Source organism: Botrytis cinerea, chromosome 16, assembly GCF_000143535.2.
Source record: "Botrytis cinerea B05.10 chromosome 16, complete sequence".
In the NCBI taxonomy this organism is placed as follows: Eukaryota; Fungi; Ascomycota; class Leotiomycetes; order Helotiales; family Sclerotiniaceae; genus Botrytis; species Botrytis cinerea.
Window position 1 is genome coordinate 1,784,852 of NC_037325.1, and position 12,829 is coordinate 1,797,680.

A 12,829-nucleotide genomic window follows, 5' to 3' on the forward strand; every position below is an offset into this window, starting at 1 on the left:
TCATTTTCACATCCCAGACAAGGCAAATCACGCAGCATCGATTACCAAGAAACAAAAGTATTATAAAGATTTCTTCCATCATCTCATTGTTATTAATTAAAACAATATAAGTATCTATACTTCTCCATACTTCTCCACCACACTCTTCACTTACGATCTTCTTCTCAATGATTTCACTCTCCCACAACACCTATCCATTCATCCGTCCAGTTGCCCAGACACCAATCAACTTTATTGCACAACGTGTATAAAAAGGAAACTCAAACCGGCAATCAAATCAATGAGTACCGATACCATTCACCACGCACGCTATGCAGAAACGAAGTAAGTAATTCTCTTGAACTCCCCTCCACCCATCCCCCTGTTTCTCATTTCCCCTTTCCTTTCTTCCTTCCTTATTTCCCTCCCTCCATTCGTCCATCCATCCATCCATCCCACGCACATGAAGCCATTCCCTACTACCATCTACTCATCCATACCAATCAAGAAAAATAAGGTACAAGAAGTATCTTGACGTAAAAGAATCCTTCGTTGAAGTAGCACTAGACATTAAAAGGCCTTAATTCTCGTATCACATCTCATCCCCGTCCTTATTTTTATCCCCATAATCTACAGTCCCTCAACATCCACATTTTTATCACTCATCCAACTCAATCGGTTTCTGCGGGGATCCCTCTACTTCTGAATCCACAGGCGGACTAACAATCATCGTTGGCGTAAGCAGTTTCTCACCATCTTCCGATAACGGTGCCCCCGGTACCAATATCGTAGTTTCCTTCAACTTTTCCTCCGTGTTTGGTTCTTCTTCTGTCCCTGGTATAGCAGCTTCGGATGTACTTGCAGCCTTCTGTCTACGTCTTCGCCTTTCATTTCTTTCCTCCTCTGCGTTGTTCCTCCTCCTAGATCTTCTAGCGCTGTCCCTTCTAGCAGTATCTCCCTCCCCTTCATCAGCCCCATCAGCTCCCCTCATGCCTTGTAACAATTGAGCTGCTCTATCAGCAACATCATCGGTTTCATTTTCGACTTCCCTTGGGGGTGGTAAGTCAGGGCTCAATAAACCTTCTGTACTAACTGATTCAGGGCTCTTAAGTCCCACTTCAGCTTCTGGTATTTCATCCGGATCGGGAATCTTTTGACCAGATGCAACTCGAACTTGATGACGATTTTGCAGCCTTGCTCTCCGTCTTCGATCTCTTTGATCACGAGCTTGTGGTGCTGCAGCTCGTAATTTCTCCAGTAAGGAATCCATAGCACCCGTTGAACTCGGTGAAGGTGGCCCAGCAGATGCTGTGGCACCAACATTTATTTGTGCTCGCTTTCGTTTCATTGATTCCTCGTTTCGCTTTCTTTGGGCTTCCAAAATCATGTTCTTTTCCTTCGACTTCTTCCACTCGGTTACGAAAATTGCAAGCTTAGCGAAGAATTCTCTCCTTGCATTCTCATCAGCAGCATCTTCACCATAGAAGACCATAATATCATCATAAGTTCGAATCATCTCTTCCAAGAACAATTGCATCTGTTCAGCCTTCCTTCTGGCATCCTTCATTGATCGTTGAACTACTTGACTGACACGATCCTGAGGATGAAACTTCTTTGGATCACTGAGATTACCTGAATCAAGTGAATTTTGAACGTTTTTGATGTTGTCAATATATCGTCTGGCATCTTGTTGTAATTGCTCAACATTCAACTTTTGTGCCGCGACAACCCCACCGATATCATCAGTGAAACCTTCCCATTCTGAGTATTGTGTTCGGACAATACGTTCAACAAGATCAGCAAAGGTTGATTCGTTCTTGTCATCCTTAACCATTCCTAGTCGTGCCAAGGAACTCAATTTGAAACCACTCGCTTGTTTGTTAGAATCGTTCATGTAATTACCAATGTCAAGAATCAGACCCAGGACATTCATTAAAGATACCGAGTCTCGTAATGATTCAGATACTGCAACCACTTGTTTGAGTTTGTCAGATATCTCGTCATATTCTTGTTCAAAAGTACGAGTAAGTGAAAGTGCTCTGATTCTTGACTTCCAGTAATGACGTAATTCGAAGGCGGTTTGTAGATAAATTTGATCTTCGCGTGTCAATTCGTTCGGGTCCGATTCGCGATTCTCCTTGTTTGCATCAGGCCCAGTCCAGTCTTTACTATATGGTGCCATAAGTTTTGCCGTGTTTTCTGGAATGTTACACATGTCATCTCTAATCAAGAAATCCATCACAACAGGGTTATCTAGAACATCCGTGTCGCAATGAATAATCATCTGAGCAATTTTATCCGGGGCATACGTGGAGAATTTTGCAAGGGAAATTTCTAAGATATGTTAGCATGGGGAAGAAGATAAACACCGCATAAAACTCACGGAAGGTCCTCATCAGATCGCTTGAGATGATCTGCTTCTTATCCGACTTCGCTTTGTTGCTCTTTCCAATCTGTTTGATTTCCTTTGCTAAGAACAACTTCTCAACTTCATCAAGAACACCCTTACGGGTAAGTTCGGCATATTTCTCTTCTTTTTCTGCTGCTGTAGGTGCATGAGCAGCCCAGTGAGTGGTCATAGGAGTATCAACCTTCTCCCAATGAATAACCTTGAGCTTCTTCTTTGATCTTGCAACACCCATACCAAGAGTTGGCGCAGCATTGTAGGCTGGTTGTGACAAAAATTGCCCACTCATCTTGCCAGGCATTCCAGGTGGAGGAGGTGGTGGGGGCGGAGGAGGCATTCCTTTCATACCAGGCATACCAGGAGGAGGTGGAGGGGGAGGGGGAGGTGGAGGTCCACCAAACCCGGGCGCAACTGGTGCATTCATACCTGGAGGAGGGGGAGGTGGAGGTGGTGGTGGTGGTCCATTGAAACCAGGAGGACCTTGCCCTGGCATAGGTGGGGGAGGTGGCGGTGGAGGTGGAGGACCATTGAAACCTGGAGCTTGCGGTGGTCCATTGGTCTTTGAAGAGTTCTGGTCATGAGGAGTCTTTGGCCCATCGGACTCAAGACTTGGGTGTGAAGGTCCGGTAGTGATTCCATCATTCTCTTCATCATCATCGTCATCGTCATCGCTAGCATCATAACGCTTGACCTTGGAACTCATCTCGTCCAAGTAGCCCTTTGATTGCTTTGGTCTTCTCATTTTGACAACGCGAGGCTTTTCATAAACCATACCTTCGTCATCTTCCATATCAGAGACATCCGAGAATTCTTCCACGCCAATTGGCTTTCTAGGAATCTTGGCTGATCTCGTTACGTTTCCAAGAATGCCATGAGTGTAATCTCCTGGAGGAACTCCGAGACCGCCATCCGATCCATGATCTATACCATCCATTTCTTCACGAAGTGCTCTCAAACGATCAGAAGGACTGGCTGCGTCACCCCAAACTCTACCTTCAAGCTTATATTGTGTCTTTTGTCTCTCAATTTGCATCTCAAGACGATCCATAAGTCTTTCGCGATCCAATATACCTTTCATATGTGAAGGATCTGTCTCACCCAAGCCGGCTCCACCCTTCGAAGCGTTGGATGCGGCAATATCTTGTGCATCACGAAGCATGAGGTATAATTCTCTAGTTTCAAGCTCATTTCTTTGAGCTTCCTTGGCACGAACCGTTTGAATATTTTCCATCTCACCCTTTAATGCGTCAATTTGTCTTCGCTGAACTTCGATTATTTGTGCTTGCTCGTCCAACTGTTTTTGCAGTTTGCCTACAAGTCCATCTGCACCAAGCTCAATTCTAGCCTTCATTTCATCTCTTTCAGCCATAGCCGAATCGGCGATCTGGCGGGCTTCGAGTGCTTCATCCAGTGCTTGCCTAGCTTCAGAATCCGTGTGTAATTTATCCAAAAGACTCTGTACTGTGAAATTGAGACTTTGTTTCAAGTCCATGTCAGGAAGCCTCCTATCCATAGCGACATAACTGAGCATAGAATCCACGAGTTGAAACATTCTCAGTCGTTCTTCGCTGTCGCTATCTCTGATGAGCAGAAGATGTTGCATCGCAGAAACAAAGTAATCTTGAGTTCTACTGCCTTGAACTTTTTGCATGATAGCATCGACAATTTGAGCGGGGTCGGTAAGATCCTTGATTTCCCCTTCGATACTATCCTTCATACTACTGTTCTCACGCTCGAGAAGATCCTCATAATCGATAGCTTCATTCGTACGAAACCTTTCAATTTGCTTGTCGAGAACATCGTATTGGAAGCCCTCCATCTTCGTAAGAATTCGCTTGATACCACATGCTGTGAATTGAGCCCTGATGTGAACACGGAGTTGCAAGTCCCTCTCGGGAGCATCAACTACCATGTTAATCAAAAACATAGTAGTCAAAGCATATTCCATGAGCAGATTCTCCATGCCAGCACCGCCGCTTCTAACCTCTTCACTAGCCCCCACAAGACTTCCCATTTTTCCACGTCCATCAACAGTAACTTCAACAACACGCATCCAAGCATCGAACCGTCCATTTTCACCCTGTTGATTTTTCACATAATCCATAGCCTGAATAACCTTCAAATGGCCTTGTCCATCCGCCCAATGACACAAGAATGTTAAAACTTCACTGGCGACCCTCCTCGTCGGAATCCTGGGGGACACCAGTGAGGTAGCCAAAGCCACAATGACTTGCTGATGTTGTAAAGCATCATCGGCACCAAACTTGTTGTTCATCAGAGCCTTCAAACATTTGCAAATATCATATTCCCTATCCAAATCCTTGTCGCTGATCGATCCTTCTGGCCCAGTTGGTCCTTGAGCTTGTCGCCGATTGATTTTCCCAAGTACGTTTGTTAGAGCAACCTGGCCCTGGCATTCCACAAAAGTCTTCACCCAGCCAATTGGCTGAGTTCGAAGGCTGACTGCTAAACTTTGTAATTGCTTCGCTGAAATACTGTTGTCCATAACCTTCCTCACGAACCATTCCGGGGTTCCTTCTTCCTCTGCATTCAGAAGCATTTCCATAGCCGAACCATATTGACCCGTTTGCCTGGCATTCGTTCGCCTTTTCTGTTCTCCTTGCCATTCAGTCAAGCGATCTTGGTGTACTAAAGTCCACTTTTTCGCTGGAGTATAAGCCATCATCTGTCGGCGCGCTTGATCGGGTAAATTGTGCCACCCTCTTTTCTGCATCAGCGACAAAAACTGTTCTTCGATAACCCTGTCGTCGCTGGGTTTGTTGAGTTTGAATCCATCCGGCGATGCGACTGGCGAACCGTATCCTGGGCTCAGGTGCTGAGGTAATTTTGTTATTCGTTGCTCTCTTCCTGCTCCTGGCTGATATGATGGCGATAATGAACCATTCGAATAAGAACCTGGCAAAGCCGTTTTCGCAGAACTTCCCGACGAGAGAACGCTAGATCTTTCGGTCATAGAATCTATGCTCTGTTGATCGAAGGAGACTCGACCTCCATAATTTGAGGATTGACTTGTAGAATAAGAATCGTATCTTGAATTGTGACTTCCATTTACCGTGCTCGCGATACTCGTTCGATTAGGACCCCAATGCTGCAATTGAGCTGTGCGATTTCCGGTCGATGCCATTGTTACATTGCTTCCCACCGGTGGAGCTCGAGGACCCGTAGGATGTGAACTGCCATTAATAGATGCTGTGTCCGAAGCGGGGTATTGATGAAAATCCATTCCACTCATGTTCAAATGATGTGGAAGCGGTTCTCTCCTCAAAGGAATTTGATCGCTCCTAGGTAAATAATCTACTGGTATTGGCGACCTGCCATCTGCCATAACGCTTTCATATGGAATCGAAGTGATAACACCAGCCATGGTATTGATTCCCGTCAAATCTGCACCAGGCGATCCGGGAACATCTTCCGAGGCAACAGAAGACATTCGTGCGTGCCGTGAAGATTGCGATCCTCTACCACTCGCCGCGTCGTTGTTTCCTGCACCCGCAGAAGAAAGTTGTCGTCCTTCATCACTGTTGTTCCTCTTATCCTTCTTATTCCTCGAGAAGAAGGAGGATTTGCCAGTTGACGACATGATTGAATGTCGTTATCTCGCACTGTCTTCACACTTTCTTCGTGTCCCAATACTTCCCAAGTCTCTTGTTGTGATCATCAATGTCTTCAGGTATTGTAAACATTCACATCATGCTCTTTGCCAATTGTTCGAGGGTTGGTCAATCCAGGTTGAGAAGTCGTTCCAATATTAGTATTATCCTGGCAGATCCCAAAGTCGCACTACCAGACAAATATAGTTAGCATGAATTTGTACTAAATTCTGCGACACTGACAGGATTATTTGCCTAACGTACAATGTATGTGCAAGCTAATATCGCCGTCCTCACGAGCAAGCATGGGAGAAGGGAGGAGATTGGGTGTATACTTGCCAGTTGAAATATGGATTTCTTTCAACGCACCACTTTTGAGAGGCAAAAAAAGTATGTGAATCAGTGAATGCTGTTGCGAGATCCTGAAGAATCTGGAGAACCTAACAACTGCCCACACTTCTATCGCCAAAGTCTATTCTCCCCCTGGTCACTTCTTTCGATTCGTTTGGAAGGGCTGAAACTGACTTCCTTCCCTCGGTGTTGCTGTGAGCACATCAAACACTTTGCCCTTGACCCACAGACTACGGACGGTATGTATGGATGCCGATAGAAGCCCAATAATTTTTTTTCAAGGAAACGGATCCTGTGCGATTTAGCTGTGGGATATGTACTTTGTGTGTACTTTGTGGGAATTCTGTCTGTGCAGGACTGATGATTGGGATTCGAGTTGGGGCATCAACAACAAACAACAACAACAACGACAATGACGGCGAGGAGAAGAATGGGCGCAAAGAAAGAAGAAAGAGAGAAAGAGAGAACAGAAGGATTGAAGAAAATGATACGGTATGCAGGGACGTTAAAGGGAATGAAGGGAAAGCCAGCAAGCAAGCCAAATGAGTGTTGGGTGTAAGTGTGTAAGTGTGTAAGTGTGTAATAAGTGTGTAAGTGTGTGTGTGTGTGTGTGTGTGTATGTGTGTATGTATGATGTGTGTATAGTAAGTAAAACCCCCTTATTAGAGCCCAAGAGGTTTATTAGAAGGTTTAATTGTACAAGTTAATTTATGATTTATAATTTTATCATCCATCAGATGCCCAGGGAGCTTGCACTGATTGCAGAGAGAGAAATGTCTAATAACATACCTAGAGATTAAGATTCCGGCCTATGGGTGCGATTGCTCTCCTCTGTCCCTGGTCCTCGAGAGAACTATCGATTTCTGGTCATACTATTAGCAGATACCGGTAGCGCAGGAACTGCTGCTGTCTTGGTTGGGGTGGTGGGCTGGCCCGGATCGGAATGTCGGAGCCAGAGAAACATTATACGATGGATGCGACGGATGCGATAACGATAAGGAACCTGTGGCGGCCGACTACGCGAGGGAAGCTGTCAAGTGGCCGGGCCCGTTGAAACACAGCTGGATGGATATATGAAGCTCTAGATGCGTTCGATTGTCTCTCAGCGATAATCTGCGTTGTCGACTTTATGTTTTGTAGTCTGCACTCTGCACTCTGCACTCTGCAGTCTACACCTTCACCATCCATGGGCGCAGACCCCCAAACCCCCATAGCTCGCTGCCGCTCGAATCCCTACCCAGTCCCCATCGGCCCTAGATATCTTTAGTATCTGTCTCCTCTCCTTGTATCGATCTCCCTGAATCCTGGCGAATGGCGAATGGATGTCGAGAACAGCCCGAACTCAATATCGCCCATACGGTTCAATGATAATCCAATACCCCAACACCCATAACATTCGCTCTCCATTAATCGGTGCAATCACATAGACTTCCAGCGAAAGAAGCTGATTTGTTGCGAACATAGCGTGAACGGCATATAACCGCTGCCTGCCATTTGAAATCAAAGAAAGGAGAACCAACGGATTTCCTGCTTGTCCGTTCATTTGCCTTCCCTCCCCCTTCTCGTGTTAGAACATTACTACAATTTCCATAGGGTTTAGTCTCTCTCTTTACGGATTGCCAAGTGCCAACGACTTCTAACCTTGTGCGTTTCAATTCCGAATCGCCTTCGCAAGTACTCGAGTACCCAAGTGCCCAAGTCAAACTCGCATCTATTGATCCATCGTATGACGAACGCGTGGCAACCTCGCGCAGCCTTAAACGGGGGAGCATCAGCACCAGTTCCATATATACCCCATCCTGCACCTAATGCTGCTGGAAACGAAGATACTGCAACTACAAGTCCATCTTCCAATATGGGTTCCACTTGGTCATTACTAAAGGTTCTTAATGAAAACGACCCGGGGATTCTCTCCAATCCCAACTAACATAAGCTAACACTGTTGTCGTCGCAGACTCTAATAGTACCAGCGATCATTTCACTCATTCTGTATCTTCTAATATCGTTCGTTATTGTCCCGCTGTGGAAGAGATATCGAGCGAGAGCTGGCCAATACCTCCCCTTGGATACCATCTCAACCCGAACCACAAGTTTGCGACAACGAGTACAGGCCGCCGCTGTTAGAACAATATTTCCCAGTTCGTGGAGAGCGGATTTCAATCGAAATCGATTAAGTGCACAGGATAGTATTGATTTTGATGATGACGATGGAGAGGAGCTGTTTGATGTGGATGATAATCGACGAGAGGCATTATCGCTAGATGCACGACGAGGCAGAGATGAAGATGGCAGACGATTGAGTCGAGATTTGGAAGAAGGGTTTAAGGACGATAGCAGTGATGAAGAGGATGGAATGGATAGACGACTGAGTCGAACAATTTCACGATGATAGGATTCCGGAAGATGGTTTGATGAGTTTATATTGCTCTATAGTTAATGTCTATTCTATTGCTCGAGGAGATTCTCGCAGTGCATATAACAACCAACTACCTTTCAACCAAGGAACATCCGCGAATGACGTGAAAACAGAAGACCGATCCGGGGTATATAGCATCCATGACATCCATGATATCTATCGCATATCTCTCTCTCTTGCTCCGCAGAAATCAATCACCATTGCTCCCTCTTTCCACTCTCCTCATATTTCCGACACAGCTCTTCAATATCCCTCCTCAATACTTCCTTCGACTCTTCCACCCTCTTCCCCACAGTCCGCACGGTTTCCCTACACATCTCCCCCCAAACCCCCGGGAAATGCATCTTCATCGCAGTCAAAGCCCTTTGCTCCACCTCAGCCCGCCTCAACAGCATCTCCACCTCGTTCTTCAATTCTCCCTCCAGCCCTCTGCACCCCAAGCACCTCTTCGGCATATCCGCCTCTCTCACACTCTTCGGCGCACCGCTGATTTCGCACGGCCGTATCAAATGTCCACATTCTGTATACACCATTTTTCGTCGACATTGCGGACAATTCTGATGAGGTGAATCGGTTTCCAGCCAGCGCAATATACAAGTGGACCCAAATACATGCGAACAGGGAAGTATATATGCGACTTCAGTTTCTCCATCGCAGTGTGAAGTGCCGATGTCTTCATTACATATTGAGCATCGCTGAGGAAGTGAAATTTCAGCGGTATCAGAACATGAGGCTAGGAATGAAGCTTCACTGGATGCGTGCTGCGAAGAAAACATCTTGGTAAATGAAACACCCATCAACATGAAGATACTCGAGGGTGAGAGCGTGAGGAAATGAGCAGTGGAAATCATAGAGAAGTTCTGATGAATGTTTGCATGCGTATCCGAAGCTCTACGCTGAGAATAAGAAATGTGAATACATGGAGAAGGAAGATTACATGGAGAAATAGAGAAAAAGAATAGATCATTCGTCACAAATCAGGAAAGAGAACACTCTTGAGAAATCCGAAGTCAGAAGTCAGAAAGTCAGAAAGTCAGATAATGATACAGTCATACTGAAGGCGCAGCTCGCGAGTGCACTTTTCTTGACATAATTATAATAAAGAATAAAGATGTTAGTTTGTATGTATGGATGGATGGATGATGGATGGATGTACTAGATAGATAGTCTTAGAATTCAAGATTTAGAATTGAAATTTTAATATAAACGAGGAAATCAAAAGGTTTGACGTGCCCGCATGATCAGATTTGGATGGAGGGAAGGTGGGTAGGTAGGTAGGTAGGTAGGGCTGATGTGGAAGGAAGGCAAGGAAGAGTTAGGGAAAAGCAAAATCTGAAACATGGATGTGTGTGATCAATCGATCAATCGATCAATCATGGGATGGGATGGGAAAGCGAGGAATAGGAATAGGACGGAGAATGTTAGGGGGGAGCGTGGTGGGGTTGGGGTTGGGGTTGTCACGTGGATGGGTCATGAGATTGTTTTTTGGGGGGGATGGGATGGGATGGGATGGGATGGGGGTCTTGGGCTGGTCATGCATTTGTTTATTCATTCGTTCATTTGTTAGTTGGGTTGGGTGAGTGGGTGGCTAGATGGGTTAGGTGATTAGGTAGGTCTTTGGGGAGGCGTGTGAGTGTGAGTGTGAGTGTGAGTGTGAGTGCTGATTCGAATTCTGATTCTGATTCTGATTCAGATATTGTCTGAGAAGATTGGGAAAGATTGGGAAATATGGATAACTATTAATGTTAATGTTAATGTTAATCTGCGGAGTTCCGATTCCTCGTTTCTCAATCTTGGCTATGTCATACGTATACTCGATCTACTTTTTTCGTAGGCTTGGGTTGTATTCTTTCTCGATACTTTTGTTCCTTCCTTCTTTCCTTCCTTGACAGTGCTTTGGATTTCTTTGTTGTGTGCATTTTTTCATTTTTGTCTCTCTCTCTCTCTCTCTCTCTCTCTCTCTCTCGTGCGAATTGTGTGAATTGTGAAATGGGAAATGGGAAATGCTGTGGTTGGAGACTTATTTTTTGGATTTTGTTTTCTAATAGGTACCTTCTTGTCTGCCTGTTTCGAGGTGAGTGAGCCGGGTAGTCGTCTGTTTTGACTGCGCCTCTGCCCATTAGGTTCGGGATGGGTGGAATAGATATACATATATCGAGGTCTGTTGATGATTCGGATCTCGAAATGTGGTGGGATGATTAAGTCAGTTGTTGTTTGTGAGATCTATATTCTTAAAGAGAGATTTGCATCTGGGGTGAACCTTGCTCTCCTGTTTTTGTTTTGTTACTATTTTTTCGGGTACACGCTGCAGTCTGTTGTCGTGCGTTATTTTCCATGCCTTTGTTTCCCTGGTTTTCCATGAAGCATCTACAATGTAATTGTTTGTTTGTTTGTTCTAATCATCAGATTTTTGAGTAGCAAGTTTACACTCAATCTTAGATTTTATATTTGATGTTAAAGAAGGTCTTTTCATATGTACTGGAAGTGCGCGGCTTGCTGAAGTAAAGCTTGAGAATCCAGTGTTCTTCATTGTGTACTTTCTCGGATTACCGTCATACTGAGTAGTATGAGAGTTGATACCGATGGATATGTTCTAACGAGTATAGGTGTTTGGAAAACTGAATACTCAAAAGGCAGGAAGTTCTCCGAGAATGGATGAGGTGGTATTTTTAGTCACTATCAGTCTTGTCTTGTGGTGAAAAATGCCCCTAGTTGCTTGAATACATGTTCAAATGCCTAAACTAGTAAATGAACTTTCGTATATATTCTCGAGATACACTTCGTTGTTCCGCCATGAAACGTTCTACAACCAGTAAATCATTTGATGTTACTGAGGCTTTGGTCGACGTTGCGATTTAATTCTCGCTTCCATTACAATTCTTCGTCGAATTTGATCTCATCATTGTGGAACATCAATTGTGAAACGCCGAGTTATTGCATACCTTCAATTTGAGCAAATCGTTGTGAATTTTGGGGCTCTAAAAGCTAGTTGCCCCTGACTTCTCGCTTGCGTTCTGTGGGAACCCTTTGTCAATTGTGCATTGTTCCCCAACCCCAATCATTTACCCATTCTTGTAGCTTCTAAAAACTTCAAGCCCGATAAATTAAGATCCCTTGAATTACCATCTCTTCCATCGATTTATGGGCTTTTGTTTCTCTTGATACCACATCACAAATAATGCATTGTTTCTCACCCCAAAACAATGCCCCACTAAAATCCTAAACAACAATAACAAGCCGTTGTTTTCTCAACCGAAACCATGCCCAATCCTCAATATAAACATCGATGCCTCCCAATCTATCCCTTTCATCTATTCATCCCCAAAGACAAGCACCAAAATCTCTCAAAACACCCCCTCATCCAATTAACCCAAGATGTGTGATCCCCTCTATGACTCAGACTCAGACCCAGGCTCAGACTTCGGTCCTCGCTGCCTTGCGCCAGGTCTTGGTAGCCGTCAACAGCTCATACCCAGTTTGCTCGAAAGACTCACGCGCGCATGCACAGCTTTGCGAGAGCGCATCGTAAATGACGCAACGACGTGGAAGCGAGTGATGGCAGGGGGAAAATCGATGTTGATCAAGAATTGGGCGGGTGTTAGTCCTGCTTGACCTATTTCCCTTTCTCAACTTTGGTTATCGATCAGTCCAGTTGGATATTTTGCATTCTTCTATAATGTATCATCAATTTTTGTTTTGGACGCTCTATGTTTTGACTCCCATGAATTAATTGTATGCAGACTCCCAAAAATTCTTAAAATGAATAATCGTATTCACCATCAAACTCAAATTCAAGCATTGTCTCCATATTTTATCAAAATTGACCATCTCTCCCACCTCATCTACTTGTCATGTAATAATACAAAGAACTTTTCTCTCTCCATACTCACTCAAGAGTTACATACTCAGCATCATCCCATCATCTTTTGCAAAAGAATGGGGAGATATATAACCATGTTGTAAAAGAGACGGGATTCAATGCGAAACCTGAACACGAATCGAATTGATACACAAGTCGATATATCAAAAACGTAAAAGAATCATCCATAAAGCATTTACAACACC

At 44.6% G+C, this 12,829-nt stretch overlaps 3 protein-coding genes across 4 annotated transcripts; 1 reads left to right on the top strand and 2 right to left on the bottom strand.

Moving 5' to 3' along the window:
• Positions 1-71: 71 nt before the first annotated feature.
• On the bottom strand, positions 72-7,090 carry BcSep1. Of its 2 annotated transcripts, none has more exons than XM_024698212.1 (3): positions 6,337-7,090; positions 2,363-6,187; positions 72-2,313 (listed from the first exon to the last, which is right to left on the bottom strand). In XM_024698212.1, exons 2-3 carry the CDS (start codon positions 5,985-5,987, stop codon positions 638-640), a joined length of 5,301 nt encoding a protein of 1,766 aa, XP_024554029.1. In that variant the 5' UTR covers positions 5,988-6,187; positions 6,337-7,090; the 3' UTR covers positions 72-637. The 2 variants fall into 2 exon arrangements, with proteins under 2 accessions (XP_024554029.1, XP_024554030.1); XM_024698213.1 differs by having other exon boundaries at positions 6,262-7,090.
• A 310-nt stretch (positions 7,091-7,400) lies between these two features.
• BCIN_16g04920 (hypothetical protein) lies at positions 7,401-8,817 on the top strand. Its single transcript, XM_024698214.1, has 2 exons — positions 7,401-8,230; positions 8,303-8,817. The coding sequence occupies exons 1-2, from the start codon at positions 8,075-8,077 to the stop codon at positions 8,735-8,737; spliced, it is 591 nt and encodes a 196-aa protein (XP_024554031.1). The 5' UTR covers positions 7,401-8,074; the 3' UTR covers positions 8,738-8,817.
• A 46-nt stretch (positions 8,818-8,863) lies between these two features.
• Positions 8,864-10,139, bottom strand: BCIN_16g04930 (hypothetical protein). The gene has a single exon (XM_024698215.1). It carries the CDS (start codon positions 9,613-9,615, stop codon positions 8,959-8,961), a length of 657 nt encoding a protein of 218 aa, XP_024554032.1. The 5' UTR covers positions 9,616-10,139; the 3' UTR covers positions 8,864-8,958.
• Between the last annotated feature and the right edge of the window lie 2,690 nt (positions 10,140-12,829).

Bases quoted from the DNA above. Each gene is read 5' to 3' on its own strand.
- BCIN_16g04930 (XM_024698215.1), bottom strand. From the start codon at position 9,615: ATGATTTCCACTGCTCATTTCCTCACGCTCTCACCCTCGAGTATCTTC.
- BCIN_16g04920 (XM_024698214.1), top strand. From the start codon at position 8,075: ATGACGAACGCGTGGCAACCTCGCGCAGCCTTAAACGGGGGAGCATCA. The intron at 8,231-8,302 runs GTTCTTAATGAA...TTGTCGTCGCAG, and splicing joins CCACTTGGTCATTACTAAAG to ACTCTAATAGTACCAGCGAT.
- BcSep1 (XM_024698212.1), bottom strand. From the start codon at position 5,987: ATGTCGTCAACTGGCAAATCCTCCTTCTTCTCGAGGAATAAGAAGGAT. The intron at 2,314-2,362 runs GTGAGTTTTATG...AACATATCTTAG, and splicing joins CGATCTGATGAGGACCTTCC to AAATTTCCCTTGCAAAATTC.